Below are 27,760 nucleotides of genomic sequence, written 5' to 3'. Positions count from 1 at the left end.
CTCATCTGCTCTCCAGTCTCAGCGTTCAAGAAGAAAATGGGAGTTTGTTAAAAGAGTGAGGAGAATGCAATGAGGGGTAGTTTGCAAAAACTGTAGCTCATGTTGTTGTAGAGAAACCTTCAAGGCACAAGGCAAAGCACGACTCAGCCACAACCAAATACAGCAAGATCTGCCTAAGGCACTAATTCAGATGCCAAAACTATTCATATTAAAAATGTTAGCTTCAGAAATATTTCAGGGAAAGATGTGAAAGTGTCTTTAAGGAAGGTCTACAGCCACGTTTCCAAACAGAAATGGAAAACAAGGGAGACATGGAAGACATTGGACAGGCCTTTAAAAACACTGGATGAAAACAAAGGGGAGGAAAGGGGTAAAATGCACTTGGTTCATTGTTAGGGAGTTAATGTATACAAAAAAGAACTATAATTAGAACTATGTGTTAGAAATTAATCCAACACATATAACCCCACCTTCATAATGCCACATCCTTATCATTTCTATGGTATTTAAGCACTTAATTCCTTAAGAGTTCTTTTAAAATTTCTAATACAGTGACATCAAATACAAAAAGGCCCTACACTTATATTTCCTCATACAGCTGGATGCCTAAAAACCTATGTTGTCTTCCAGTCCAGAGACAAATGTATGCAGATGGTGAAGCTCAGTTTCACCCTAGAGGGAGGATTAATGGATCTGATAAACTCATTCTCTAGGAAGGAAAAAAGCTGCTTCCAGACTGTCACTGAATTCACAGTGATGGACAGTTGGATGATATAAGGTAGCACTGGCTGTTATTGGCTACTAAATTACTTAGCTGTATCAGCTGCCACATATGGGATGCCACAATAGGGAAAATTGACATGGGTGGGATGGAGAACAAGCATAATTACTTGAGTGTCAGGACTTCGTCAGGCTGCAGAGCGAGTCACCACCACCACATTATATAGGAGTACGAATTCTGTGCACTTATCACTACTAACAAAGCAAGACTTAGGAATTATTTATTCTTACAAACAGTTATTAGAAGATCTGTGATTTAAGAGTGAGCAAACCTGCAGACTAAAATGACCATCTGTCCTGGTTTCAGCTGGGATAGAGTTAATTTTCTTCCTAGTAGTTGGTATAGTGCTGTATTTTGGATTTAGTATGAGAATAATGTTGATAACACGCTGATGTTTTAGTTATTGCTAAGTAGTGTTTACACTCGTCAAGGACTTTTCAGCTTCCAATGCTCTGCCAGGCGCAGAAGAAGCTGGGAGGGAGCACAGCGAGGACAGCTGACCCAACTGGCCAAAGGGATATTCCATACCATATGACGTCATGCTCAGCATATAAAGCTGGAGGAAGAAGGAGGAAGGGGGGGACGTTCGGAGTGATGGCGTTTGTCTTCCCAAGTAACCATTACAAGTGATGGAGCCCTGCTTTCCTGGAGGTGGCTGAACACCTGCCTGCCGATGGGAAGTGGTGAATGAATTCCTTGGTTTGCTTTCCTTGCGTGCACAGCTTTTGCATTACTTATTAAACTGTCTTTATCTCAACCCATGAGTTTTCTCACTTTTACCTTTCCGATTCTTTCCCCCATCCCACCAGTGGGGAGTGAGTGAGCGGCTGTGGGGTGCTTAGCTGCCAGCTGGGGCTGAACCACGACACCATCAAAATTAAAATAGTGCTTTTTGCATATGATTGCATGTCAAAGACAATTTTGTCCTTTGGAAATGACAGCATGAAGGTCAAGAGTATAAGCAAAGTGAAAAGAGGTCTTCAAAGCAAAATAATATTTTCTTTACTTGGCTCTTTAGTGACACAAGATTTCCCAGTGTAAGCTTGTTCCCAGATGCAAGCAGCTGCCACACACGCATTTGCCCAGGAAACACATGGTTAGAAATATACACTCCTAATTTTAGTGAAGATGAATATTTTAAGGCTATCCTGAGTGAAATCAGAATACAAATGCTAAAACTGGCCTCTTTCAGCCATATACAACGTGACAAGCAATTGCTTACTCTAGGACTGCAGAGGAAGCTTTTAAGACCATGCATATTTCAGTGTTTGCTTTGCTGATACTTTGCAAAATTCTATTTATATGGCTTACCTCAAATACTGGAGGGTGGGCAAGGGAATGCTAACTCTTTTATCTGTTATCCACGACTTTTAATCTAGATTAAACCAAACTAGTAACCAGGAACTTCAGATGAGCATGGAGCCAGGAAACAAGAACATGAAATGAAGAGAGATCCAACTTACAATTAAATCTTGAATAAGTGAAATAGAAAGTATCCTCTTGATGCTATTTTCCACAATTACTCCAAGCCAATTAAGTACGCCCCAGTACCACAGATAACTCTGTCCTCCATGCCAATAGCTTACAAAGGCAAAAGTGAGGGCTGTGGAAAAGAGTGTTCCCAGCAGACTGGACTGAGATCCTCCCATCGGAACATAAATGTACCTGTAGGTGAAATGACAGATAAGCAACATTATTGGAGATTTCACAGAAATCTCAGAAAAACATCCACTATAGAACAAATTTGTTATTTTGTAGCATAAAAAAAGAATTTGAATAATTACCTGACATTCTCTATTTACAGAGCTTGCCCTAGTTTCTGCAAAGATGTAGACCACTTCATGAAATATATGCATATACCATTTGGCAAAAAGACAATTTTGTGGTCATGGGAACTCTGCATTAGGCAAATGTATAGCATAAACTATATTCTCAAAATTGCAAAAGACAAATGTTCAGGTTTTTTAAACTGCAGTAGTTGTAAGTCAACTTATATACACAGAAAGTGCATGTAATCTTCATGTGAATTTAAATTATAAGACTCTTAACAAAAAAATTTAAAACATTATATAAAGTCATAATCCATAGAATGTTTTCCATTTGTCTGAAATGTAGACACATGCAAACATGTTTTATTTTTAAAAGCTTATAATTTCTTTCTTTTAAATAATTCATTAAAAATTATACGAACTGAAAATATATCCTATCTGGTTCTCGTATTATATTCTCAGGATCATGTCTGCCTAATGACCTTCACAGGACATTCACCAAAAAATCCCCCAAAACCTATATGAAGCACCTGCATGCAATTATATTCTGTATTTAAACTGAATCCAGAGTCAGAACCTTCGTCTTCCATTGATGCTTATAAGTGTCCAAAAAGCAGTGCTCGTTCAGAAAAAATACCAGAAGCAACGGGATTCTGAAAGCTGACATTGTTTTCTGGGTCACTTCACTTCCTTCCTGCCTAGAGAGCTACATCCATTCCTGGCACTTTCTGAGTCAGGCATGGCCACTGGCTAGCCTTTATCTGAAAAAGTCACATATTTCTGTCAACACTTTGAAGAAGCTCATCAGGCAACAGAGTCACCATCCAGCTCATGGGTACCGGCGAGGAGATGCGGTATATGAGAACTGTCGGTGACAGTTCTCCTCAGCTGTCATTCCTTCGGCATGACGCACTGTCCTCATATTTGAGACTATTCCTACTTGCTAAGATAATTAAAGGAAATTTTTTGTAGTGAAATTTTTATCTCTCATTATCAGTTTTTACATTCAGAGATAAATACTAGCTTAAAAATTTTAAAGGGAAATTAACATAGTGCTTCATTCCTCATCTTAGGAAGTAAGAAAATACAGTAATGGGATAAAGTGATGAGAGTAATTAAAAGGTAAACAGAAACGTCACTAAAAAACAACTGTCAAATGCTCCAAATTCTCTCTAAGCATAACATCAATATACCTTTTTTACTTCAACCTGCTACAGGGAACATCTGATTACATTTATAATGATTTTCAGTGTAAGTGTGCTTTTTACTAAGCATATGAAAATAAATAGAAATTATATCAATAGTTTTTATTCATGTTGAGTTTTTCTTCTCTCTCTCCTCCCTATGTTTTTCTTGGGTCTAGTCTTTTCTCATCACATATATAAAGAAAGAGTGTGGCAATAATAGACACTTGCAATTGCAACCAATTAGTCTCATGGCAGAGAGGTACGTCTCAGTGGTCTGTAACCAGGGGGATGCCCTGCAGGGCTCTGGCTCGGAGGGTGAAGGGAGCACAGCCACAGACCCCGCTGCTTTGGACAAATTCCTTTTATGCAAGGGACTACAGAAATGAAAGACCAAAGCACCGCATCCCCTCTTAGGACATACTTTCCCAATACCTTGCCTCTCCCTTTTTAAAAGCTGATTATTTTTTAGGCAGGGTCCATTCTCATTACCAGTTCCCCTCGCAGGCTGGCTGGAGGAGGGCTGGCAGCTCCGCTCTGCAGCCGAGAAACCGCAACCCTGAGAGAAGCACCTCCATGCCCCTGCGGCCCTGCAAGCACAGCAGTTTCGCAGAGTTTCACCCAGAGGAGCCCGAAACAGGACATTGCCGGCCCTGCCACTCTCAGCAAAGCTCACTCTCTCTCGTACATTTACTGAAACACAGCACTTAAAAGTAACCCAGACACCATCGAAGAGACACATCTCTGTGACGGAGACCTTACTCTAAGCCCTAAGGAAACCTTTCTGCTGACCTCATAGGGTCCTGGGTTAAATCCATGACACAAAAGGTAGCTTTTACTGCAGAAGTAGCTCTGGGTTTCCATACAGTCCCTTTCCCTGCACGGTGACAGAGCTGTTGTGTAGGCACCAGCCATCTTGTCAGCACAGGCAGCCTCTGCTGGCACTGGCATCGACAGGAACGGCCCAGCAGCACCAGCTTGTTCATTTGCAAGCGCAGCTCAGTTTAGGTTGGCCTGAATGGCTTTCAGATTACTGTGCAGAGAAAAATAGGCTATTTTCTGATTTTTAGTGTTTAACAACAGCAGCTAGATAATTGAGCAGCAATAATTCATAATTCTGATGAATGTTCAAGGTCAGTCAAGTTTTAGCTCCCAGCGAGGCCCATGGCAATTGTGCAACTGAAAATTCGTTTGCGCTATCTTTGTGAAGACGTGCCTGAAGAAGGACAGAAGCCAAAAGGAGTCACGTAATCCTTACTAACACTTCCACCTTCCCCTCCGGTCCTGTGGAGAGTCTGCCTCCTTGCCCAGAGGAGAAATGCAAAGCAGAAAGCAACGCCTCTCTCCTTACCTGCTAGCTACCATAAGAAAATAGAACGAAGGCTGGCTGCCATTTTTTGTCACAAGGGCACTAACCGCCCTCAGACTGCGCGGTCTTGCCTTCCCTTGCCAGGGCATTCCCACTGGCAATTTTAAAGTGGGTATAAAGGACTGATGGATGTTGAGTCATTTCTCTCAAGCAGCGTGAAGAGCAATTCTGTATGTTCCTGTGTTTTTTACACAGAAAAATTCATGAAAAATCCATTATTATGTTACAGAACATATTAGGAAAAAAGTATTTGCTACCTCATCACCCATGCACATCATATCCACACCATGTTCTTGTGCTTACACTCTTACATTGGCAGGCCTGCGTATAAGCAATAGGCAACTCAGAAGGCATGCAGCCAGGGCCAGCTCCTGGCTCCGTGCCAGCCACTTTATGCTCTCTGATATAACCAAAATTGTCTTGCAAAAAAGCCACTGCAGAGCCCTTGTCATTATAAAAATGCATTTTGCTTATTTTTAAGCATTGTGGTAGTTTAGAATCTAATTTCTCAATACCTTCCCTGTGTGTTTACACAGAAAAGTACTAATTTGATCACAGAAAGCTGTATTTACACTAATGTGTGGGGGAGAATAAACCAGTGAATAGTATTATTAAGCCACAAGATAGAAGAAACACGGTACTTCTGTATTATCATTTATGACACAACACACACTTTGTAACTAACAATTTGTTGTGGTTTAAATCCAGCCAGCAGCTAAGCCCCACACAGCCCCTCGCTCACTTCCACCCAGTGGATTGGGGAAGAAAAGGAGCCTCTTACAGTGCATTAGGAAAGTTGTTCTGTCCTCCAGTTCCCTAACAAAATCCGTGAGGAGGGAAGGAGGGAGGCAGGGAGAGAGAGATTAAGGGGCAATGGCTACTACAATTTGATGTCTTACATATCTGCATACTTCCCAACTTTTTTCCTTCTTATCAATACTACCCGTCTACCTTCCATCTACTGTACTGCGATTAGGAACTCAGGGTTTACACAGAGAGGTTGCTGTAGAGCGTGCTGATCCGCTGCGCCATATGCGGAATAGCATTAACATAGATATCTCATTTTAAGGTTCCACACAGTTTTTAAGACTATTTCCATCTCTAATCACACAAAATCCACCGAGAAGCTCAAAACCCTCGGTTCAGGGACTATTAGCACGTAAAAGTAATCATGGGTCCTCATGGCAGACGAACACAATTCAAAGGAACACCCTCGTAGCAGAATTTTTTAACAGCTCATAAGCAGATTACACGTTTACCGTAGATGTGTAAGGAAGGCAGACTTAGCTGAAAAACGTGGTGAGAATGCGCAACAACTTTACCTTAATTCACATACTCACAGAAAAAGAAAACTCAACAGTTATTTGGTGGTCAATGAGCCAAAGACAGATAAATGAAGGAAAGCAACAAAGTATTTTGCAAAGAGAAAAGAATGTTAAGGCAAGCAGATTTGAGGATGGTAATTGGTCATGTCCCTCCAGGTTATTTTAGAGGGATGGGTAATGCTGGTCCCCTTTAAGAACCATGAAAATTACAGACAGGAGGATTAGACTGTGGAAGATGCTTAGTATCAAAAAATGCAGGCTAGGTTGTATTTAAAAATAAAACATCAACTTAGGGGATCAAAAGTCAATCCCTGCCAAAACTTCAAAGGTGAAATTTGAAGGTGAAAGAACAGAGAAGATTTCTAGGCAGGCTGTCAAAGAGGAACTCGTGAATGCCACACGAGTGGCAGGCTTTGCCAACCATTCCTAGACTAGCTAGACCTCTCTTAATGACAACAAGGAAAGGCACTTCACGCTGTCAGAAGAAAAAGTTGTGCATATTAGATGGAGAGAAGAGAAGGGGGAAGAGAACTCTGTGTAGATTAAATATCTCAAAACATCTGGGGGGGATTTGAGGCACATAAATACAAATAAACATTGAGAGAACATTATATAGTAAAAATTATTTGAACACACACCTGACACGACTAATCATACATTCTTAGCCTTCCCCTCCCAACGCAAAGTGCTGTCAGTCTTTACCGTATTTCCATAGACTGTTTTGTTTTCAAACTAAAACTTAGATGCTATTAAACATGTTACTTGCACAAACAATGCATAACTGTGTATGCGTCTTCACCAAGTGCCTTACTTTTAGTCCCACTTACAGTAGCTTAAATCAGCTTATCTTCAGCCAGCAAGCTGTTCCATTTACACAACCTATCTTAATTTTAACTCACGAAATGAACATTAGAGAATTGGCTAAAATATGTAAATGGAACCATTTAAATCCCTAAAGCAATGCAAACACAAACATAATAGCTGAGGTATTTGAAAGTGACATTTACTTACAGAGAATAATTTTTAAATCCAATAACCATTTTGTTAGTTTTCTTGAAGTGGTAATCTACAGCACAATCGTAAGAGATCTGACAATCATTCCCTTGGAAAACACATTGTTTCTTTTCTTTCCATGACATCTACGTTATAAACTTTTTATTCTGATAACTTTAGAAAATCACTAAGAGCATTTGCAACCAGTTAAGAATCACTGTGAAGGGCTTTTATTCCTTGAGGCCTCGATACACTGCTCTTACCTCATGTAATTTTAAACATATTTAAATCTTGAAGTAAGTGCAAGTAAAGTACCTCTTTAAATGCTGTCTGTTCAGGGGCTTTCTTCAACATGTGCTTAAATTTCTTCCTGAAGTAAGGCCATACAGCAAGATGCATGCTATCCATGATTTTTCCTCCCCTCTCCTTAGCTATTGTCTTGGAATGTCTTATCCAGAACCAGGTGAAATGTAATTTTTTAAAAAATGTTAATTTGCTTGTAACAACAAACTTCTTGTAAGTACAATTAATTTATGAGCTTTTTGTGTTTCAAAATTCCAATGCCTCTCTAAATTTCAAAGCATTCAAGGGTTAACCATACTGTTTTGAGTTGGACAGTTACATAGCCAACACAGTAAAAATTAAAAAAGCAATAATAAAGCCTTCCATCTTGCATCCCAACAACAGAAATCGCTTGAGGTTCTGTACAGTCATGGTGTCCATTTGTGGACATGTACACAAAGTTTCATCGGAGCAGCATTATGCCTGGAGAATTTGACCCTTTAAGTGAATAAAAAGTTTTTAATCATTAGTTATGAAATCAATGCTCAACGTAAGCCTGAACAATTTTGAGGATGAACTTAATAGCCAAGTTACCGCTCATTTTGCTTCTAAAATTATCCCAAGGATTGTCACCACAAAAGAGATTTGATTGAAATGAAAAGTGTGGCAGGACATAGGGTGAGAACTAGAGGGGAATTCCCTCTAGAACTAGGGTTGGGCTTCCTTTATTTATTTATTTTTAATCCTGTGTTTTCTTTTTGTGGCCTTAGACCATTGATTTCAAACTTTTTCTCTGCTGCATAATAAAAAGATTTCAGGCTCAGTTCTGCAAATTTCTTACTTCTGGGTGAGCTCTTACGATTCCTGCTTTGTCAGTTCAAGCTTTCACTGACTTGGATGGAAATACTATGCAGAGCGCATAAGTAAAGCACACCTGTAAGTCTTTGCAAGACTGGGTCCTACATGAATAAATCTGTTTTAAATTACAGAAACATCTCCTATAAACAAGACTTTGAAGGCTGAGCCCCCCATATTTGCACCTGAAATAAAAAAATAACCAGAGGTATTTGGAATACCATTTGGCAAAATTTCCACTAGGAGAGGTAAGCCTTGTTCTTACTGTGAAACTCAATTTTTTTACATGGTCTAATAATTTTGCTGGGGTGTTGGCAAAGCTTTTTAAACTCTGTAAGATTCTCTCACCTCACCAGCTTAATGCGATGTTTAGAGAGACCTTGACAAATGCAGACCCTTTAAAATATTTAAGCTAATGCTGGCTCCAGGCAAGCCTTGTTAAATTACCACCAAAATGTTTAATGAGAAATTAAGTCCATTTGGGTTACAAAGCATTAATGAGAATATTCATATGCAAGAACACTTGGCTTTACAAATATGACCTGAATTTTGGTTCACTTTCCAGTTGTTAGCATGTCTCCCAGCAAAGACTGTGCAGTTTCCTACTAAAAAACTGAAAAGTGTTTATGTTATTTTTCTTCCCTTGCATTCAAAACCAAAAATGATCCAAGTCAAGTCCATACGTCAAAGGGCAGATAACTGGGGAATACTGAACAAATCATTTTGAATTCACTCTTCCAAGGAAGCTCATGTTTTCAAAGAGATTCATTTATTTAAAATGAAATTTTAATCTAAATCATAATACTTCCTTTTAATAGAAAAAGTTTCATTACTGATGGACTGCTGTGTTTAGTTTTCTCCTAGTCACATGTAGGAAAGAAAGAAACCCTGCCTACCACCTGTCTGCAGTCAAATGCAAAACTATCAGTCAACTACCTTTGATCGCAATGGAAATGGGAGAGCTTCCAGATGACCAAAGAGCCAAAAGACTGGTTAAATCACTAAGTCCAAACCAGGGCCCCAACTTTTTTGCTGATGGTAGGAACCTATATGCTATTGCCAAAACAGCCTAGAGTTAAGTGCCTACAGCTCAGCTACTGGGCGGGAGGGGGCTGTGTCCCCAGCTGGCTGATGGAGCCGGGAAACAGGCACCTCCTCCCATGTGGAGTTCGCAGAGGTCCCTGAAGCTGTTCTGAACTTAACTCCCCTCAGGGGCCCAATTCATTCCTGCTACTCACAATACACCTACCATGTGCTGATAATATCTAAGCTCAGCATGAAGCAGAGCGACCAGGCTATACTCCTTTGAAAACCTGGCTGGAGGAGGGATCTATTAATAGCACTGTCACTCTTTGCTTATAAAATGGTAGAGGTCAGGCTCTTTGCCAAGGAGACCAACATATCTTGTCTCCCAGAGGAGTGCTCCAGCTGTCTGTTACCAGGCTGCCACCAGGCAGAAAAGAAAATGAGATTCAGAGGGTGAATATGCAAGAAAAAACAAGTCTGTGGCTAGAGCATTACCCAGAGAGACACAGAGATCCCAGTCCTGCTTTCTGCACCAGGAATTGCTCACTGTGCCCTAAAGAATCATTAGACAAAATGAATAAACAACACCATGAACAAAAGAATTTTTTTTTCCCTCATTTTCTTTACTTCTCCTGACTCTTACATTGGAGGGCCCAGCTCAAAATTCAGAGCTCTGCAAATCTGGGCCGGAGGCTGAACAGGCATAATTTTCCCCACACAAATAAACCCTTTGCAGCGAATCTCTTCCCTTGTCATCTCCCCTCTCATTGTAAGTCTGCATTCACAACAGCACATTTTACAGTAGTTTTCAACTACAGCTAAAGCAACAGAAACCAATTCTTCCTGTGCATGTGTCTGCACATATCAAACTATTTGTGGTTCAGTTAGTGAAAAACTATTAAGTAAGTGTCATTTGTTGCTTTGACCATGCCAAGAATAAAGTACTACATTTTCTCGCCCCTCTTAGAAAGCCGCTTTAAATTCCATAGGTATAAGCACAAGCTATTTAGCCATCCTGCTAATCCTAGTATGCCAGGTACATCAGACAAAATGCAGATCCATCCACAACTGTGGATTCAGATGTTTAAAATAAACTCACCACCGTGCACTTAACAGCTACCCTCTCCAGCACGCCTCTGCCAAAGGAGAGCACGAAATGTAGTCACTACAATAGAACCTCTATTATTTTCCTTATTAAAATATTTCTGCTTAGAGACAGGTGATAAACAGCCCTCTGCAATTTGCTAGGTAACAGAAAAGATTGTTTAATCTTCACAGATCCCTTTGTGAAGAGCTTGATGATGCTTTTGCATTTATACATCACTTTGTACACATGCACGTCAAAGGGCTTTGTTAGTATCCACAGACCACACAGCAGTTTCACCAAACCATGCAATACCTTTGCCTCACTGGAGTGTATAGTTCTATAGACAAGCAGAAACCAAGGCGTCAGAAGACCTTCACCTGGGTACATCAGAAATACAAATTTTTGTGAGACCAGAATAATGTTTGAGATCCGAAGTTCCAAAGTCAGTGAAGACTTGGTAAGCGTTACAACCTTCAGATTATAAACAAACGCCCACAAAATGTACTTCAAATGCATCTCTGAAACAAAGTGAAGGCATGTAATTAATGAAAAGCAGAAACATAGAAGAGATGTTGCTTAAATATTGCAGGAAACTTGATGAATATCAATGTATCTGCTTAAATATTGAGTAGTATTACATATTCCTCCAAGTTGCATGTGTACAATTTAAAGAGTTAGATTTCTGATATTATTCCAAGCTGAGTAATTCACTCACCTTTCCTGAGTTCATATTTCTTAGAAAACACTGTCTGCAGTTCTGGGAAAAGACTATTTATAAAATACAGCCAAGGCATTGAGATGTCTAGGCAAAGCTGGGATGCCTTAAATTAAGATTATACAGCACCTTCCACACTAAAGAACTTTTATACACTCTCCAGCCTGTGTCAAAAACCCTGTGTCAAACACCAGCAGAGTTAAATCCTCTCTGATGTAGAGTACAATCCCTATTTATGAGGCCAAATCAATGTTGCCTAATTGTTACATAATGAGAATGGATATCGAATTTAATTAAGCAGAGTGAAGCAAAATATTTATTCTTCTTGAAGCAGCACCCTTAAATAACGATGATCTCATTTTTTTCTCATTTATAAAGCAAGAATAGACACACTCCTCTAATACCAGTCAGGAACATGGTTCAATCCAGATAAAAACTTCAGTGGAAAATGTCAGTTCCTGTGAAGTTAGCAGTGACAAGGGACCACAGCTAAACAAACCAGTAAGTTTTAAACGTACAGCAACAAATTATCCCAATGCAAAGGTAATACTTGAGTGAGAAATGCTGTACCTACAGCCAGAAATTTAAATATATGTGTAAGGAGGGGAAAGAAATGGGGAAAAAAGGGTGCATGCTCTAGGAAAAAGGAACGGTAAAAGCCTGTCAGGGAAAAAACATCAGTTAGGGTATCACAGAAAGGTAAGTAGAAAATGTACCATAAATCTTCTTATCCTCCTACAACACTTAACTGTATATCTGTCCAGTTGTCTAAGGGTGGTCTGTTTGTTGGAAAGAGAGAACAAATAATGATTGATAAAAGAATGACTTCTCTGCATTGATCTTCATGAAAACCCCCAAGACAATGAATCAACAAAACTGGTTTTAACAGGGAAGTGGAAATGTAGACCAGAAAAGGTAGAAAACAGGTTAAAGACCATTAAGACTGCCAGCATTCCAGTTGGTGTGCCTTCATTAAATCCTCTGAAGGGTATTCAAGGAAGCATCTGGTTTACACATTGGGTCACCAGTGATTGTTTTTCTTGTTTTCTGCTTCTTGAGATTTCAACAGACTGTAAAAAGCAAACAAACTCTTCTTCTTTCTTCAAAAGTGGGGGGAACCAAGCAGGAGCAAGAAAACGCCACCCAGCTTGGGAACTGCCTAACAAATTCCTGGTGGTGCTTAGGAACAGACTATGAAACAGTAGCTTGTGCTCACATCATCCTTAGTACTTGGGGCTAACCAGCTAAGAAATAGCACGTAGCTTCAAAGAGTTAAATAGAAACAGCAACACTAAACTGGCATGTTTTCCCTGGAAAACCTCAACTGAAACCAAATCTGTCGGTTAAAGTCTAAGCACTAATACAAAGAACATCATGGTAGGATAGTTATGGTTTAGCTTTGAAACTGCTTGAGTTGTTCACCAAATACTAAATGAAGCATTTAAACTGCTTCAGTATTCAATAACTCATACCCCCCAGCAACAGGGTGTGAGTACCTCCCAGGGCTGTAAGCTCCACACTTGGGAGATGGAGGTGCAACGCTTGTCCTTGACTCCAGCCTCAACTGGGAGGCAGTGGGCAACCACTGCTCTCGGCTGTTGGTTTTCCACCACCTTACAGAGACCGGGCCCCCCTAAAACTCATGATTCTCAATTATAAGCTCATACAGTGGCAGAGCATAGCCATATGGACAGAATTCATGCATACCAAAAAGTCAAATATAATTGTCTGGGGTCAAGTGTGTTGATGATGTCCAGGAACATCTTCTGTTTACATCGCAAATGTTTTGTTTAACAGCACCACTGCAAAGACTGATAATGATGATCCATCTCTACAGTACTGTTTACTGATGTTCAGTGAAAATTAATGTGAAGTTGAGTGGCCATAAAATGATACTTTCTCATTTTCACTTGCTCACCCATTTGATTATTAGTGATGCTAGCCTTCTTCATTTGTATTTCTCACCTTTTTCTATAAACTAGAGACCCCAGTCCCACAACAGCAGCCCACTCCATCCTCTCTTCATTACCATCCCCCCTAAAAGAGAATTCTTCTATGATTGCCTCAGTCGCCATTCCATCCTGTACACTGTAACACTGTTGAAAAGAAATGAAATACTGTAATGTGAAAATTTAGAGCCGATTCATTAACGTAGAGACAGTAACAGGCTGAAACTGCTGACTGAAAAACATGAATGATGATTGGTGGCTATGAACACTTCACCAGATACACAAATCATTAGTTCAGATTGCTAGGTTATTCCTAAGACAAAGGGAAAATGCAAGTGTTCTGTTGATGCATATGCACCAAAATATTACCAAGGTGAGCACCGGATTTCTTGGACAGTAATAACTAAGGTCAGTTTATTTGCTCCTAAGAGAAAAGGCCAGATCATATTTTCTTTTATTGCCAGCAAGATTTCCTTCATCAGTTTCAGACAGATAGGGATCTGGGTTCTGTGCTTGTTTTCAATGCCTTTTGCAACAAGTACCTTTTGCACTAAGCCTCCTCTGCTCTACCCCTAAAATTAGCCAAATCAAAACCTTTTCAACATTTGAGGACAGAAGAATCAGAAAGATTCCTTGACCTTTTCATAGTTACAGAGATGATGCTACAACTTACTGTTTTTTCAAGAGAAGAAAGTATTGAATAATTGTGTGCTTATATTTCCTTTTCTGCATGTATTTTCACAAATCCTTCAGCTGGATCTTGCATGTTTTGTGGATTTTGTGGATGCAGGGGTGGGGTTCATTAAGCAGAGCATACATTTAGCAGAGCAGAAAGACAAAAATAAATTCTTTCACCACTAACTTAGTCTGGAGATTGGATTTAGCAGAGTGAACTTGACAGATATTTTTTCCAATTTGAATTATTTCAGTTTTTTCAATTTCTGGAGTATATGCATTAAAGGATTTCCATTTTAATGTTGAAAACAATGTTTCCTACATTAAAAATTCTTTATTATAAAAACCTGATACCACATTCAAGATACAATCATTTTCTTGTCTTATATGCTGGGCAGAATAGCCATACATAATTATGTCCTGGCTGTCCAGTTTTAATCTTCCAAGCATTCCTGTATGAGAACTCTTACTATGCTTCCATGATCTATTGATATTTTTACTTGCATATTGATTGAGAAGTAATTATGTCCATAAGGTAGAGAAACTATCAAGAAAATATAGTGCAAACTAAACTGCAGTCCTTAACATCAAGCCTGCCAGTTAAATCCTTTTCTGAGCACATGCACAGTACTAACTTTGCAGCTCAGCTGTGAGGTGTCAGCCTTAAGCTCAAATTTTATTTAAAGAACAAACATACAAACACTGTTCTCTGTATCTCAGACTCTTTTCTGCGCCTTTATGGGATAAGCTGAGAGTATGACACAGCCTCCTAGGTAATCCCTCTCGGACAGCTGTTGTCACCTCACTCCCTCATCACCTCTTCTCTGAGCCAGAAAGCACAAGCTGCTGGGGCTACTCCTGAGATCCCCAGTAGGTAATGGCTTTTCTGCTCCTGCCTGGCATGACGAGAAAGCAGTAAGGTTGGAAGTCAAAGGATCTGATCACAGACTCATTTAAGCGAGCTCTAACAGCCCTTTAAAGCTATAGGGGACAGCATAAAGCCAACTGTAACAGTCAGTGTTAAAACCTTCAAAGCATCCACTGCTGGCAGAAGGTTGAGGATTTCAGGCAGGGTTGCTGCCATTCAGAACAGGAGGTAATTTTTAGCTCCTAATGTAACAAGAACAAAGAGTGGGCAAAAGTAAGTGCAGGCAAAATTTAAGTTGTAAATTGAATTTTAGACCTAATTTTAGTTCTGAAATACACACTTCTTAACCCCTGTGATCAACAGGATCTTTGCATAGGATAGATATTTTTCTTTGCTAGCTGCATCTGAGCAAGAAAACCTGGTTTTATTTACAGCATTTTTTAACCTTGTTAATAGAGTTCAGTATTAAATATAAGTACATTCTGTGAAGCAAGCCTAGCTGTGATTCCCATGGCTCTTGTTTTGCTGAGTAGGTAGAGTTTAAATCAATAGCAAGGGCATTCTTCTCCATCTTCTACCTTCAGCCACCTTTGCTATGCTGTCTCACTTTCTAAAGGAGACTAGCAATACAAAAACCCACCATGCTGTTCCATTTTAACTCAGCTAAGATTATCAAGAAAATGTCTTTATGATCAATCTTTGATTTTGTGAACAAAACATGTATCAAATACTTTTTTATATGCTTCAAAAACAAAGGAAGTACGGGCTAAGTCCACTATTCAAGAAAGAGAGAAAGAAGGAAAACAAAAGTATCAACCACTGGTGCTTGACAAACTCTAACATCAGTCAGACCACTGCAGGAAAAAGCCTGGCTGGTAGTATGACACAAATATATTGCTTATTTTATGCTAGTCTGCTGGAAAAGAGGCAGAGAAGTCTTAAACCATGCAGGCTTAATTCCTGCCTCTTGGGTTTTTTTGGGTGCAAACAAGATAAAGAAATGGATTGCATCACCTGTTTACTCTGTAATCTATTAACAGCAACTGATCCATTCCAGCCCTGTTTTGTTTTAGTTAAAATTGAAGTGCAATACTAAAAATCAACATTTCAGCGTTATTTCAGTTCCACTTCTAGTCTAGTCATTGAGATTCAGTAATTAACAAAATGTCTTTTTATGTTCCTTATAGCATGAAATAAAGCGGCAAAGAACCGTTTGCTGAATCCAAGTATCTTATCTTTTCTGTACATAATCCTGCAAGGATCAATGATACCACGCAGCCAAGTCAGACTGAGGAAGACTGGCTACAGATAGTATCCAACGTTGGGCAGAAGCCTGTACAGAGCTTGACATGTAAGACAAGCCTGTCCTGTCCACGTTTCAGAATTTTCTAGCTGATAATGCTACCTAGATTTAACATTTTGCCAGTTCAGACAAAGTCATTACAGTGCAAACACTGTTCTGCTGTTACTGGCTCTGAAAGCCATTATGTGAATGAACAAGGCAAGGCAAGTGTTGTAATTACATAGCAATGGCATATTTAAACTCTACTGATCCCATGTTAGGCATAGACCTGTCTTGCTTAATTGGGAGAGTATGTACATGCTTAACATCAGGCATGTACTTAAATAACATGTAGAACCCAAACCTTTTAAAGTGATCCAAGAAGCTTTCCATTTATATATTCACCCTCTTTTCAAATGAGTAGTAACTACCACTCACCACTTTTTCTGTTTCTCACAGGACTGCACAGACATAGTATTTTTCCCAACATTTTCCATGCTGCAAATTTGTCTCTTAGTTACTATGCCTAGAGGATTCTCTCAAAAACCAAACTCTTTTAGGATTACCAGTCACCAAAATCTAAATCATGCAGACTGATCCAGCACTTAATGCAAAGTGTTCAACTATCCCATCCCCGCCTCTCAAAAAGGTCAGAAACTAGGACAATATCGTGACTTGCACAGTGCAGCTCTATCATCCTCAACACAATATCCAGCGTCCCTGGCTCAACACTCACCATATCTCATGCTTTGGCAGGAAACCAGTAAGCCCTGGGCAGGATTTTACAATGCTATCCTGGTTCCATTTCTGAGGAACACTTAATAGCTTACTGCCAGGTAACGCTGTGCTGGGCTTTTTAGAGCACTATGGAGCACAGCAAGGCCTGCACCCCCCAGCTATCATTCAGCTAACTCCATGTGGATTTTTGCATGCATATGTGAGAGACAAAAAGGGCCAAGAGGAAAGAAGAGAATGTTTTACTGATAGCACTTGACCAGTCCAAAGGTAGGCATGAATCAGTACCTCTCATTTATGTTTGCTGCTGGCAAGAGATGATCAAGTATGCAAAATATTCAAGTTGTCAAACATGACTAAGAGCTCTATTATAATAAGAAAATAATTGCTTGACATGTTTACCTTCAAATTCTAGGCCTTCTTAAGTTATCATAATTCTAACATTAACAACTGTTAAAATATGACTAAACAAATTCCCCAAACCATTTTATATAGACCCAAAGTTTTAACCCCTACTACATTGCATTGGGAACAGCTTCGTTTAATCACTAGGTGATTGAACACATATGCTTCCAAGCAAACACAGATAAGGATCTAGCTAACTGTGCTGGCACCATTTGCAAGCACCCTACTTCTTGTTTTCATTAGCAGGCTTGCAGAAGTGGAGAAAAGATAATGAAAAGAAGTCTACGTGGAAATGAACTGCAGAAGGGAAAACTACTACCATGCTTTTTGTTCTTTTTCTTCCTATGCAACTAAAATACAAGACTCAATTTATGAAAATTAAAGCAGAGCTGAAGAAGGAATGAGAGACAGAAATTAAGTGTATCTTACAAATTTGCCATTTGACTAATAATGATGGAAATGGTTTTACTGCCCAGATGGTAATTACGTTTTCAAATTATATCATAATTATTCAAAATGCAAGTGACCTTGCCATGTATAAGTCTTAAGAACTGCTTGTACACTAGAAAGAACAGATTTTAGACTGTGCAAGCTGAAAGTTGATTATGCTGAAACATTGCATACCAGGGAATGTGTTCTGACTCAGTGAGAATGAGCTGACTGGAAGCAAGGTGAGACGCTAATTAAAATCTGTGCAGCACCTGGAAATTGTAAAGTGATTTAAGTATAAAGTGTCATTATTATCAATGTATGAATATGTATCTCTTCCTGGGTGAAAGAACATATAGGAAGAACACAGCTAGTAGTCCTTTAGTCTCTAGACCCTTCAGCTTACATATGAATTCTGTACTGATGTGTCTGATGGCTAAAGATCATTTTTTATAAGGTTCTCATTATTTTCCTAACAAGATATTATTTCCTTCTGTGTACTTGGGAAGGGAGAGTTGCTTTCAAGGTAAATAAATTATCATGTTGCAATCACTCTTAAAATGCATAGGCAAATAGCTTTAAAATATGCAATCTGATCTAATAAGGTTCAGCTGGTTCATATTCAATAGGGTCCAGTGAAGCTTCCCATACATTGTCTGCATGAAATAGATACGTGGAAAGCCATATTAAGTCAGACAAAAGGTAAATAAAAGAAGATTTGTCATAACTGTAATGGTTAAAAATGCAGATTCCATTCTTTCTACTTACCTCACTCGGACAAGAAAGTAACATTGAATGTCATCTTAACATACTGTTCATTCTCTGCACGTCATGTGTGATCCAGTATAGTATATCTATTTAAAACAATACTCAAAAGATTTCTGGTTGTTCCAAAGTTATTTTCAGGCACTGGTAAGTGTTCTGTATTTTATTTGAATTTGTTTGCTTGTCAAACCACATTCTTGCTTGATCTATAAAAACGCTTATCCTATCACTACCACTACAGTATTTGAATGCATTCTGGTACCGTATTAAAAAAAAACCAAAAAACCTAAACCCACCATACTCTGTGGTTTGTTCACTCACCGCAGAAGGAAAAACGTGTGCAATATAGCACAGCAGTTTGGTGTGGAAAGAGACTGTGCATACATTTTTCAAAGTGCATTTGGAAATCAAGTAAGCAAGGTTTGAGAACATTGCTCTGCCTATGGACTAAAATGTGACACCATGGCCCTTAGTTTGGGTAGGTGCTCACTACAAAACCATGGGCTATATTACCAGACAGAATAAACTCCTGAAAAGATTATCTTTAACCTGCAGGTAGAAGGCCTCATTACCTTTGAAGACTAGGGTTACTGACCCTGGTCTGCTTTCTAGATCTTTACAATGAAATCTTTTGGGTCTCTGAGCCCCACAGAGCCCAAACCTTGATTAGTACTTAGTAGAGCAAGAGTATAGAGAATGCAGATTAGCTCTCATGTGTTAGTAGTAGCCCACAGCAGTGAAAAAAGGCACTAGAGTATTCAGTGCCAACTGGACTGTTCAATGTGCAACATCACACTGTGGCATTATCCAGGAACAAGTTTCTCGGCAACGAAAGTTACAAAAGACAGAGCACTCTCTGAACGTAACAGTACCGTTTTGCGGGCACACTGCATTGTGCCGCTGAAGATAGCTAAGCTAAAGACTATCTGCACAGTATAAAAAGCAATTGGTAAAAAAAAAACCCTATACAAAATCAAGCAGTGTTGCCCTAGAATCCAGTTCCAAATCCTGTCCTGTCCTCCCCTGACACTTGAGTTGTATGAGCTAGTACTTGACTGCACCAAAGGAGGAAATTGCTTATTATATTATCCATTCTACTTCTGTAATTATGTATGAAAATAGGGATGCCATCTATAGATATGAAACATTGCATAATGACAGCTTACAAACATGTCACCAGGGGAAAAAACAACGACAAGGAGGTTGTAAACAACCTAAATCAATCCGTTGCAGGGATAATAAGAACCATCCTCAAAGTCACCCTTCCAGGGGTAAAGCCAATTGTTCATAATCTGTAACTGGATCTAAAACACGCACCCTGGAGGCGGGGAGAAGAGGGAGAGAAATACGTGAAACACCACAAAGTGAGCAGATCTTGCTCCCATTAACCCACCCAAACAAGCCACTGCACTCAGTAACAGTGAACAACCTGCATGAACCATATGGAGCCTAGTTTACGTTTGCAGTGTTTCTATATGCGTTGGATGTATATACATTGCTTAACACAGGTATTTTTAGAGAAACCTTGAAATGTTCATCAGGACACAGGAACACTTCTCATAGAATGTCATGGAAACGCAGGGACGTAGCAAACACTTCCAGAAGAGCCAATACTGTCCCGTACACTGTCCATCAGTGCTAGGTCTGTTCCAGCTACCTACACAGGAGTTAACGAGACGGGCTTTTGGAAAGTAAGAGAACAAACAAGGGAGAATGCAGACTAGGGCTGATTGACAGGGAGCAGACACTGTAATTAGCTGGAATTACTGGTCATCCTTGCTACTGTTGATTTTTTTATCATCATCAAGAACTATTTTGAGACAGTGGCTAGATAAGGGCACCACAGCACTAAGCAGGCTAGCTGAAGGGGCAAAACCAGAAGTTAGAAGTGGCAGAAATTATAAAGGCTAGAAAAAACCCAGCTGACTGAGAATAAGAAAAAGAGAAAGGCAGAGATAACATGAATAGATGTTTTAAAAAGAGACAAAATAAATTTACCCATCGCTCTCAAAATTCCAAACCCTTAAATGCACTGAATGGAAAAGGTTATGCTAAAGAATGAAAATTTATTTGAAAGGCAGAGAGAGCGAGCAGCTACCAGAAGAACACAAGCTGCAGAAACAAAGAGAGATCGCACTGCTCAGGTGCAATGATACAAAAATGTAATTTTCACCAATATTCAGTAATTTCCATGAGCAGTTTTAATTTTTTAGGGAAAAAAAAACCAAAACCTGTGAAAAATCTCAGGCAGAATGTGGGATTGACAGCAAGGAGGCATAAGATGATAATGTTTGGCTGTCTAGAATTCTCTATCATGTATCATGTAAACATGGCGTAATGCGATTTTTCTTTCCACAATCAAAACCTACTGCATTTCATTTTCTACAATTCTATTCATTAGATGTACATGCTGCAAATAAGGAGTTGGAAAATTTTGGTGTTGTACCAGAAAAATATGATCGGGACAACATTTTATGTAACTAGTAAGTGTCTGAGTGAAAATAGTCTACCTATTTCAACATTAAGAATTTCAGATATGTATTTTATGTAAACACATCAAAAATTGAATGTACAATTCCTAAATCCAGGGTAAGGTACTTAATAGGTATCTCCATTTACAGTATACATATGCCCTTTTTTTGGAAAAGTCTAACAAAGGGAAGGATAATTATAAAAAAACATATACCAAATTTACATATATGCTTCACAACACAGTCACATTTAAAACGTCCTTCACCTTAAAGATAGGTATCTTTCATCACACTCTTTGATATATACCATAAAAACTTCAAGGGCCAAGCCGGCGCAATCTGAGCTTGAATTCAGTATAATTATCTAGGGAGCAGGCAAAGGTGATTTCTTCACCTTTTCTCACAGTGGTTGCTGCATTGTAGTGATTGAACTTCCCTTTTTGTGCAAGTTGCTGGGCAAACAAGGAGAGGGTGCACAGATGACCAAAGGAAAACTGGTCATTGGAGGACTTCCCAGATAGCTTAAGACAAACAGCTTCAGCTACATATATAGTTCATAGCAGAAGTGACTGGTATGAACACTGAGTTCAAGTAACATGGGCTAATGCAGTAATCTGCTTAGAAGCTACCTTCTTTAGGATACAGTGAGAGGTTTTAAATAACTAATGTTACAAGTAATTAATGGATTGAGATCCTAATACTAAAAATAACCAAGTAATACAAGACCTGGCTGTAGGGTCTTCCCAACCCAGGGAAGTGGTTGAGTCACCATCCCTGGAAGTATTTAAAAGACATATAGATGTGGCGCTTAGGGACATGGTTTAGTGGGCATGGTGGTATTGGGTTGACGGTTGGACTTGATCTTAAAGGTCTTTTCCAACCTTAATGATTCTATGATTCTATAAATTCCTAAATCAACTTATGAATCCTATACAATTCTTTTGGAGCATCCACAGTAGCTGGGAATGTAGGGACAAGGAGACTCCATCAGCTTTTCATGTTTCTTTGTCTAGAAGATAGTGCACTGGCCTCGTCATACAGGAATTCTGGCTCAAAACAAGGTTTAGGGAGGAGACACAGAAGATGGCCTAAAGAGTCATCATAACACATAGGATGAATTAAGCACCAGGAGGATGGATGAACAGAATTTTTTAACAGCCAGACTGCTGAAAAATGAGCACCAGAGCCAAGTGTTCCTGACACAAAACTGTCCCATGGCACCTGTTTGAGACGAGAATTCACAGCCAAAAACCTGTTTTAAATTCAGATGCAAAGTCATGGCCTTTGGTGTGTTGTGTTATAAAAAAGAACATCTATAAGCAATTAAGTAAAGTAGATATTCCATCTATAGGCAACATATTACAGAGTATTTTTACCTTCACACACAGACACCTATTACTACAATATTCAGCAGGCCCATCAGTTTGGGTAATATGTAAATAATGCATCCAGGAACACAGACAGCTAGGACTCAGCAACAGTGCTTATCCACTGTTTTTATAAGATAAAAGAACACATTTCTCTATTAATATAGTGCTTAATTGGCCAGCCTGTATGATTCGCCAGGATTGAAGAATCCAGATGTTAGCAAAATACCGACAGCAGAACATATGAACACCGTTCTTAGGAAGCGAGTTTTTTATCTTTAAGGACCAGGAAAATAGATGGTCCTGCTATAACAGCAAATGGTGCAAAGATGCTGGACATCAGCTGAGAAGGAATACTCTTACCTAAAATGATCAATAGGAACCTATTTCAGAGCAGCTCTTGAATAACTTGGAAAGAGACACTCTGGAGACCTTTTACAAGCAAAGAAGGTTTTCCTTTCCCAGATCAGAAAGCCAGGATTGGAATATTCATTCATTTCTGCCTTTATTTAAATAATTGAGAGTCTGTTAACTAAAGTGATTGTGGCAGTCTCCTTCCAGGGCTGAAAGACAGGGCAATAAGCCTAACATGCTAATTATAGCAGCAACCATCCTAAATCTTCTCAGAATCTGTTTCATGGAAATACCACTTTTCTGTGGAATAATTACCTCTTACATGCCCAATCCTATTCCTGACAGGCATATTTTAATGCTCTGACATTTTAATGCCATCTGCCGCCAAGAAGCCCAGCCTGCCACGTTGTCAGAACTCAATCCACGCACCATCTTCCCACTCCCCATCATTTCACTCTTCCCCTGAATACAGAGGAATTGCTTCTCCAATGCCCAGTGTTACAATTTACACTTTGGCAGCATGTAGGTAGGAGACACTACCAAAAGCAAACGACAGCAATTTTCAGCCTATTTGTACATTTTGTGGCTACAGTTCCTGTAAAGTGAAGAGGAATCAAAGCCCGTTGCTCTTGGAAGCACCAACTGCCTTTAGATCATGTCTTCTGAGGCATTTGTGTATGCAAGAGAAATAACGAAGAGTCCTGTTTCCTCCTCCTCCTCGACCCATGGCAATGGAGGAAAAAAGCCTCCTCTAGTGTCATTTACCTCAAATCAGTGAAGGGGCAGGTACGATGAAATTATAAAGTGCCTTCAAGTCAGATGGGATGAGTTGAGGCTTTTATCTTCACTTTGCAATATCTTAAACATTGGCAACATTACCTTGCATACAAAAAAGCGAAGAGAAAAAAGCACATACACCACAGAAAAACAAAGTTTTGTTTCAGACAACTTGCATAGTAGGAACAGATATTCCCCCTCCCCATTTTGAGAAGTCTAAACAGTGTGGCTTTACATTTCAGATTAAATCAATAAAGCACTAATAGTATTTAGGAAAGAGTTACAGTCACTAAATAGTATTTTCCCCTATGTTCGGGCATTTCAGCAGAGCTGGGACTGTGCGCTGTACACTGAGCATGTACAGATAAATGTGCAGAAACAAGGAGAAACAATACTTACGTACCTATGCATGGTAAACAGTGATTTTAAAACCAACGGACTCAATCCTGATTCTAGTTATGTCAGTTGTGAGATAGGAGTGCTTCTCCTACTACAAATAATCATTAATCACAAAGTTATTGAAAATACAGGAGTATTTTCCAAGACAACTATATTGCCAGTACTACATATAAGACAAGAAGTAAAACTGTGTTATTGTCCTCTGTTCGTTCTCCCTTATTGTTCCCCTGCTATGTATTCCATACTTCCTTTTCTAGGTCTAGTGATTGACAACACGTATTATCCATTCCTGTCAGGACTGGAAGATCATTGGCACTGCCGTGTCAGTGCTCACCTCCTTGCAGGCTGCCACTAATAACTTTTCTGACCTGAGATTTCTCACAAAATCAGCAGAATTGTGCACTGCACAACTGGTTGCCAGGTGCTCATATATAAATACTTCATTGATACCTTTTTGTTTAGTAGTATCAACTCAAAAAAGCACAGATGGAATGATATTAAACCCAGAATAAATTAATACAGAGAGATCGCAAACTGTTTTATTACATATAAAAGGATGCAAATAAACCATCTCTCTTTAGAGCTCCCTTTCATTTCTTTGTATTAAAAAAGATATTGATTAATTAGACATCTTTTGAAAAAAATCGCACTGCTCTGAAAATTACAACCAAGATAAACCAACAAAACAGAGGAAGCCATGTTCATCATCCAATGTACATCTAAACGGAGTCATTTGGGAGCCTTCTTCATTAACATCATTTCACAAGGGCTAGTACTAAATTGATTGTACAGAAAAAGAACCCCATACCCGCTTAATGTTGATCACAAATTAAAAACAAATCAAAATGTGGGAAAAATAGACATGCCCAACAAAGGATATTGGCTTGAAACACTTCTGTAATTTGTTTCAGGACTACTAAAGTACATCTCTCTATACTTTACAGTACATTTTGTTCAAAAGACAACAATAATAACGTGGAATGGTCTTACGGGGAAAGCTCTCAAGCCTGCTCTGGGGACTCAGCATGCCTGGGTGGCTCTCTGAAACACCTCTGCACTGATGCAGGCAGCATGGGGAACAAACAGGAGGAGCTAGAAGTCTCTGTGCAGTTACATGACTGGAGTGCTGTCACGGATGGATACGGGCTCTTCAGGAAGGACAGGATGGGAAGGCCAGGAGAGGGACTTGCCCAGTATGTGAGAGAGCAGCTGGAGCGCACGGAGCTCTATCTGAGGATGAGTGTCACTGTACTATAGGTCTGCTATAGACCTCCTGATCATGAAGAAGGAGATAAGGCCTTCTTCAAACAACCAGAATAAGCCTCATGGTTCACAGACCCTGGTCCCCATGGGGGACTTCAACCGCCCCAGTATCTGCTAGAAGGACAACACAGCAACACTCAAGCAATCTAGCAGACTTCTGGAGTGCATTGTTGACAACTTTCTAACACGGATGATCAAGAAACCAACAAGGAAAGGTGCTCCACTGGACCTCGTACTTACAAACAACGAAGAACTGGCCAGGGACAGGAAAGTCAGAGGCAGCCTTGGCTGCAGTAACCATGAGATGATGGGCTTCAGGATCCTGAGAGGAGGGAGCAGGGCACAAAGCAGGACCACAGCCTTGGATTTCAGGAGAGCAGATCTCCTCTTCAGAGATCTGTTTAAAAGAACCCCATGAGATATGGCTCTGGAGAGAAGAGGGGTCCGGGAAAGTTGCTTGACATTCAGGGATCACCTCCTCCAAGCTCAAGAAAGGTCCATCCTGACAAATAAGAAATCAAGCAAAGGCAGCAAGAGGCCTGCATGGATGAGCAAGGAGCTCGTAACTGAACTCAGACATCAAAAGGATGGGTACAAGAGGCGGACGTATTAATTTCACTGTTAGTCTTCCGAGGCCTTATGAATCTGAACTATGGGACATTTTGATTGCTGATTTATTTTTAAGTGATCCTTCTGACAAAACTAGGACCTACTGCATGCACCTCTGAGCAGACTTTTGCATCAGCAGTTCTTGGGAGCAGCATCAGGACCTAAAGTCACATAGTTTTCAGAGAGAAACAAAGTCTTTACTTCTATAAAACTTACAGAAACAGAACAAAAAGTCTGTTGATCTCAACACAAACACAAGGATCTTTTTGAAGAAAATTGTATGTATTTTCAAGGTCTGAAGCTGTATGTTATGAGGACACAAACAACAAAGCACAAAATGTTGACCCAACATCATGGTATTAATAACTTTGTTGTTTAATAACAAGGAGAAAAAAATCATTTTACTCCTGTGGAAAGTGGCCTAACTTTTATTCACACATATGCACAGTTATTCACATGTTACTACACTTTAAAAAAAGTTCTCTTCTTACTATAAGCTGGCATAAAATGTCAAGTCAGCAATTCTGTGGACTGATGATATAAATATTGATAAATATTAAAATATAAATATATAAAATGTATAAAATATAAATAAATATAAATATTAAATATCAATATTAAATATTGATATCTACAAAATAAGTCATAACAATATGTTTCCCACATACTGCCCTCAAGAGATTCCGTAGGATACACGAGAGCAGTTGGCATGCTGTGACCGCTCTGCACAGGTTCTGGAGGGTCTACGCTACTTCAGTGAATTGATAATCACCCAGTGAAGAGGTATGCTGCCTCCGAGACTCTGATCATAAACAGCACAAAGATATGTCAACTTTCTATGATTAAATGATTTGTCAGTCTGATCCTAAAAATGATTTGTGCATCTACAGCTCTAGCAAAAACATGTAACTCCGACACATTTGCTTCCAGAGCTGAAACATCTTAATGAAAGCAGTCATTATTTTTGTAATTTATTTCTGAACTCTTCAGAGACACCGTCAGCTGAAGCGAGACACCTCTGCCTGAATATTGCTTCCTGAGCCTTTTGTTATAAGCCATGCTTAAGGTGAAAGAAATTTGAGAAGAATAATTTCAGGCCTTCCCCGTTGATTTGGTCTGACAGCACTTCATAAAACCTTGTGTCACTGCTCCTTGTTTTCAAGTTTTCCTTTCCTCAGTTCAACAGAAGAGGAGGGAAAAAACATTTAAAACAGCAATGTAAGGCACAAAAATAATTTGGAGAGGAACTAAGGGCATGTATGGTACTAGACCACTCACTTTTTGAAACTCACTTTTGAGCACTATGCCTCTGACCTGCACGCTGCACACCCTTCTCTAAGCACTGTCCAAAAAGCAAGAAAGGTTAATGTTCTGTAATACAGATACTTGCCTCCTAGTACCAAAATATCTTTTAAATTGGTAACATTAAGCAAATAAGACCATGTCTACTTTGAGCAATCTATGTATCACTGTACCACATCTGCAGTTTTGTTGGCACGTGCTGTAACTCTTTTTCACAGATTGTGCCCAGAAATTCAACCACAGACAATTCAATCACAACTTTTCACTTAGTTATAGCTATGCTAATTTGCCACCATTAATTTTTGAGAATCAAAAACCAAAAGGAAGAGCTTGATATCACATCTACAAGAGAATACAGATAAGGCTATTCCTTACACAGAAGTGAAATACTGATGGCTTTATACAATTTCTTTACTTGAAGTCAGGGCTTAATTCCTACCTGTTATAACAACTCCCGTAGGCAACTGGAAACCTGCATAAGACAGAATGCCCTGCAGTATCACAAACCAAAAACCAAGGCAAAACCATGAATAAGAAATCGCAAAATTATTCATTATAACTTTTGCTCCTTAACCACTGCTCTTGAGTCATGCAAAGCTCTATCAGATAGTTCAAAACATCAGCAAATCTTCAGTTCTGGAATCAGGAATCAGAGAAGACAGGGAAAATCTTGCAAAGGTGGGTATCTCAATGAACTAGAACTGTTGCCCATAAAAGCAGGGAC

At 39.4% G+C, this 27,760-nt stretch overlaps 1 protein-coding gene across 1 annotated transcript in view; it reads right to left on the bottom strand.

Moving 5' to 3' along the window:
• The window catches only part of HHAT (hedgehog acyltransferase), a 167,031-nt gene that overhangs the window by 83,870 nt on the left and 55,401 nt on the right, over positions 1–27,760 (bottom strand). The window contains exon 10 of the mRNA XM_075146994.1: positions 2,245–2,446. Within this exon, the coding sequence (XP_075003095.1) occupies positions 2,245–2,446 (202 nt within the window). The remainder of the gene's footprint in view (positions 1–2,244; positions 2,447–27,760) is intronic.

The sequence above is a fragment of the Calonectris borealis genome, chromosome 3, assembly GCF_964195595.1.
Source record: "Calonectris borealis chromosome 3, bCalBor7.hap1.2, whole genome shotgun sequence".
NCBI lineage: Eukaryota > Metazoa > Chordata > Aves > Procellariiformes > Procellariidae > Calonectris > Calonectris borealis.
The sequence above is the reverse complement of the archived record's forward strand: the minus strand, read 5'-3'. Positions and strand labels throughout refer to the sequence as shown.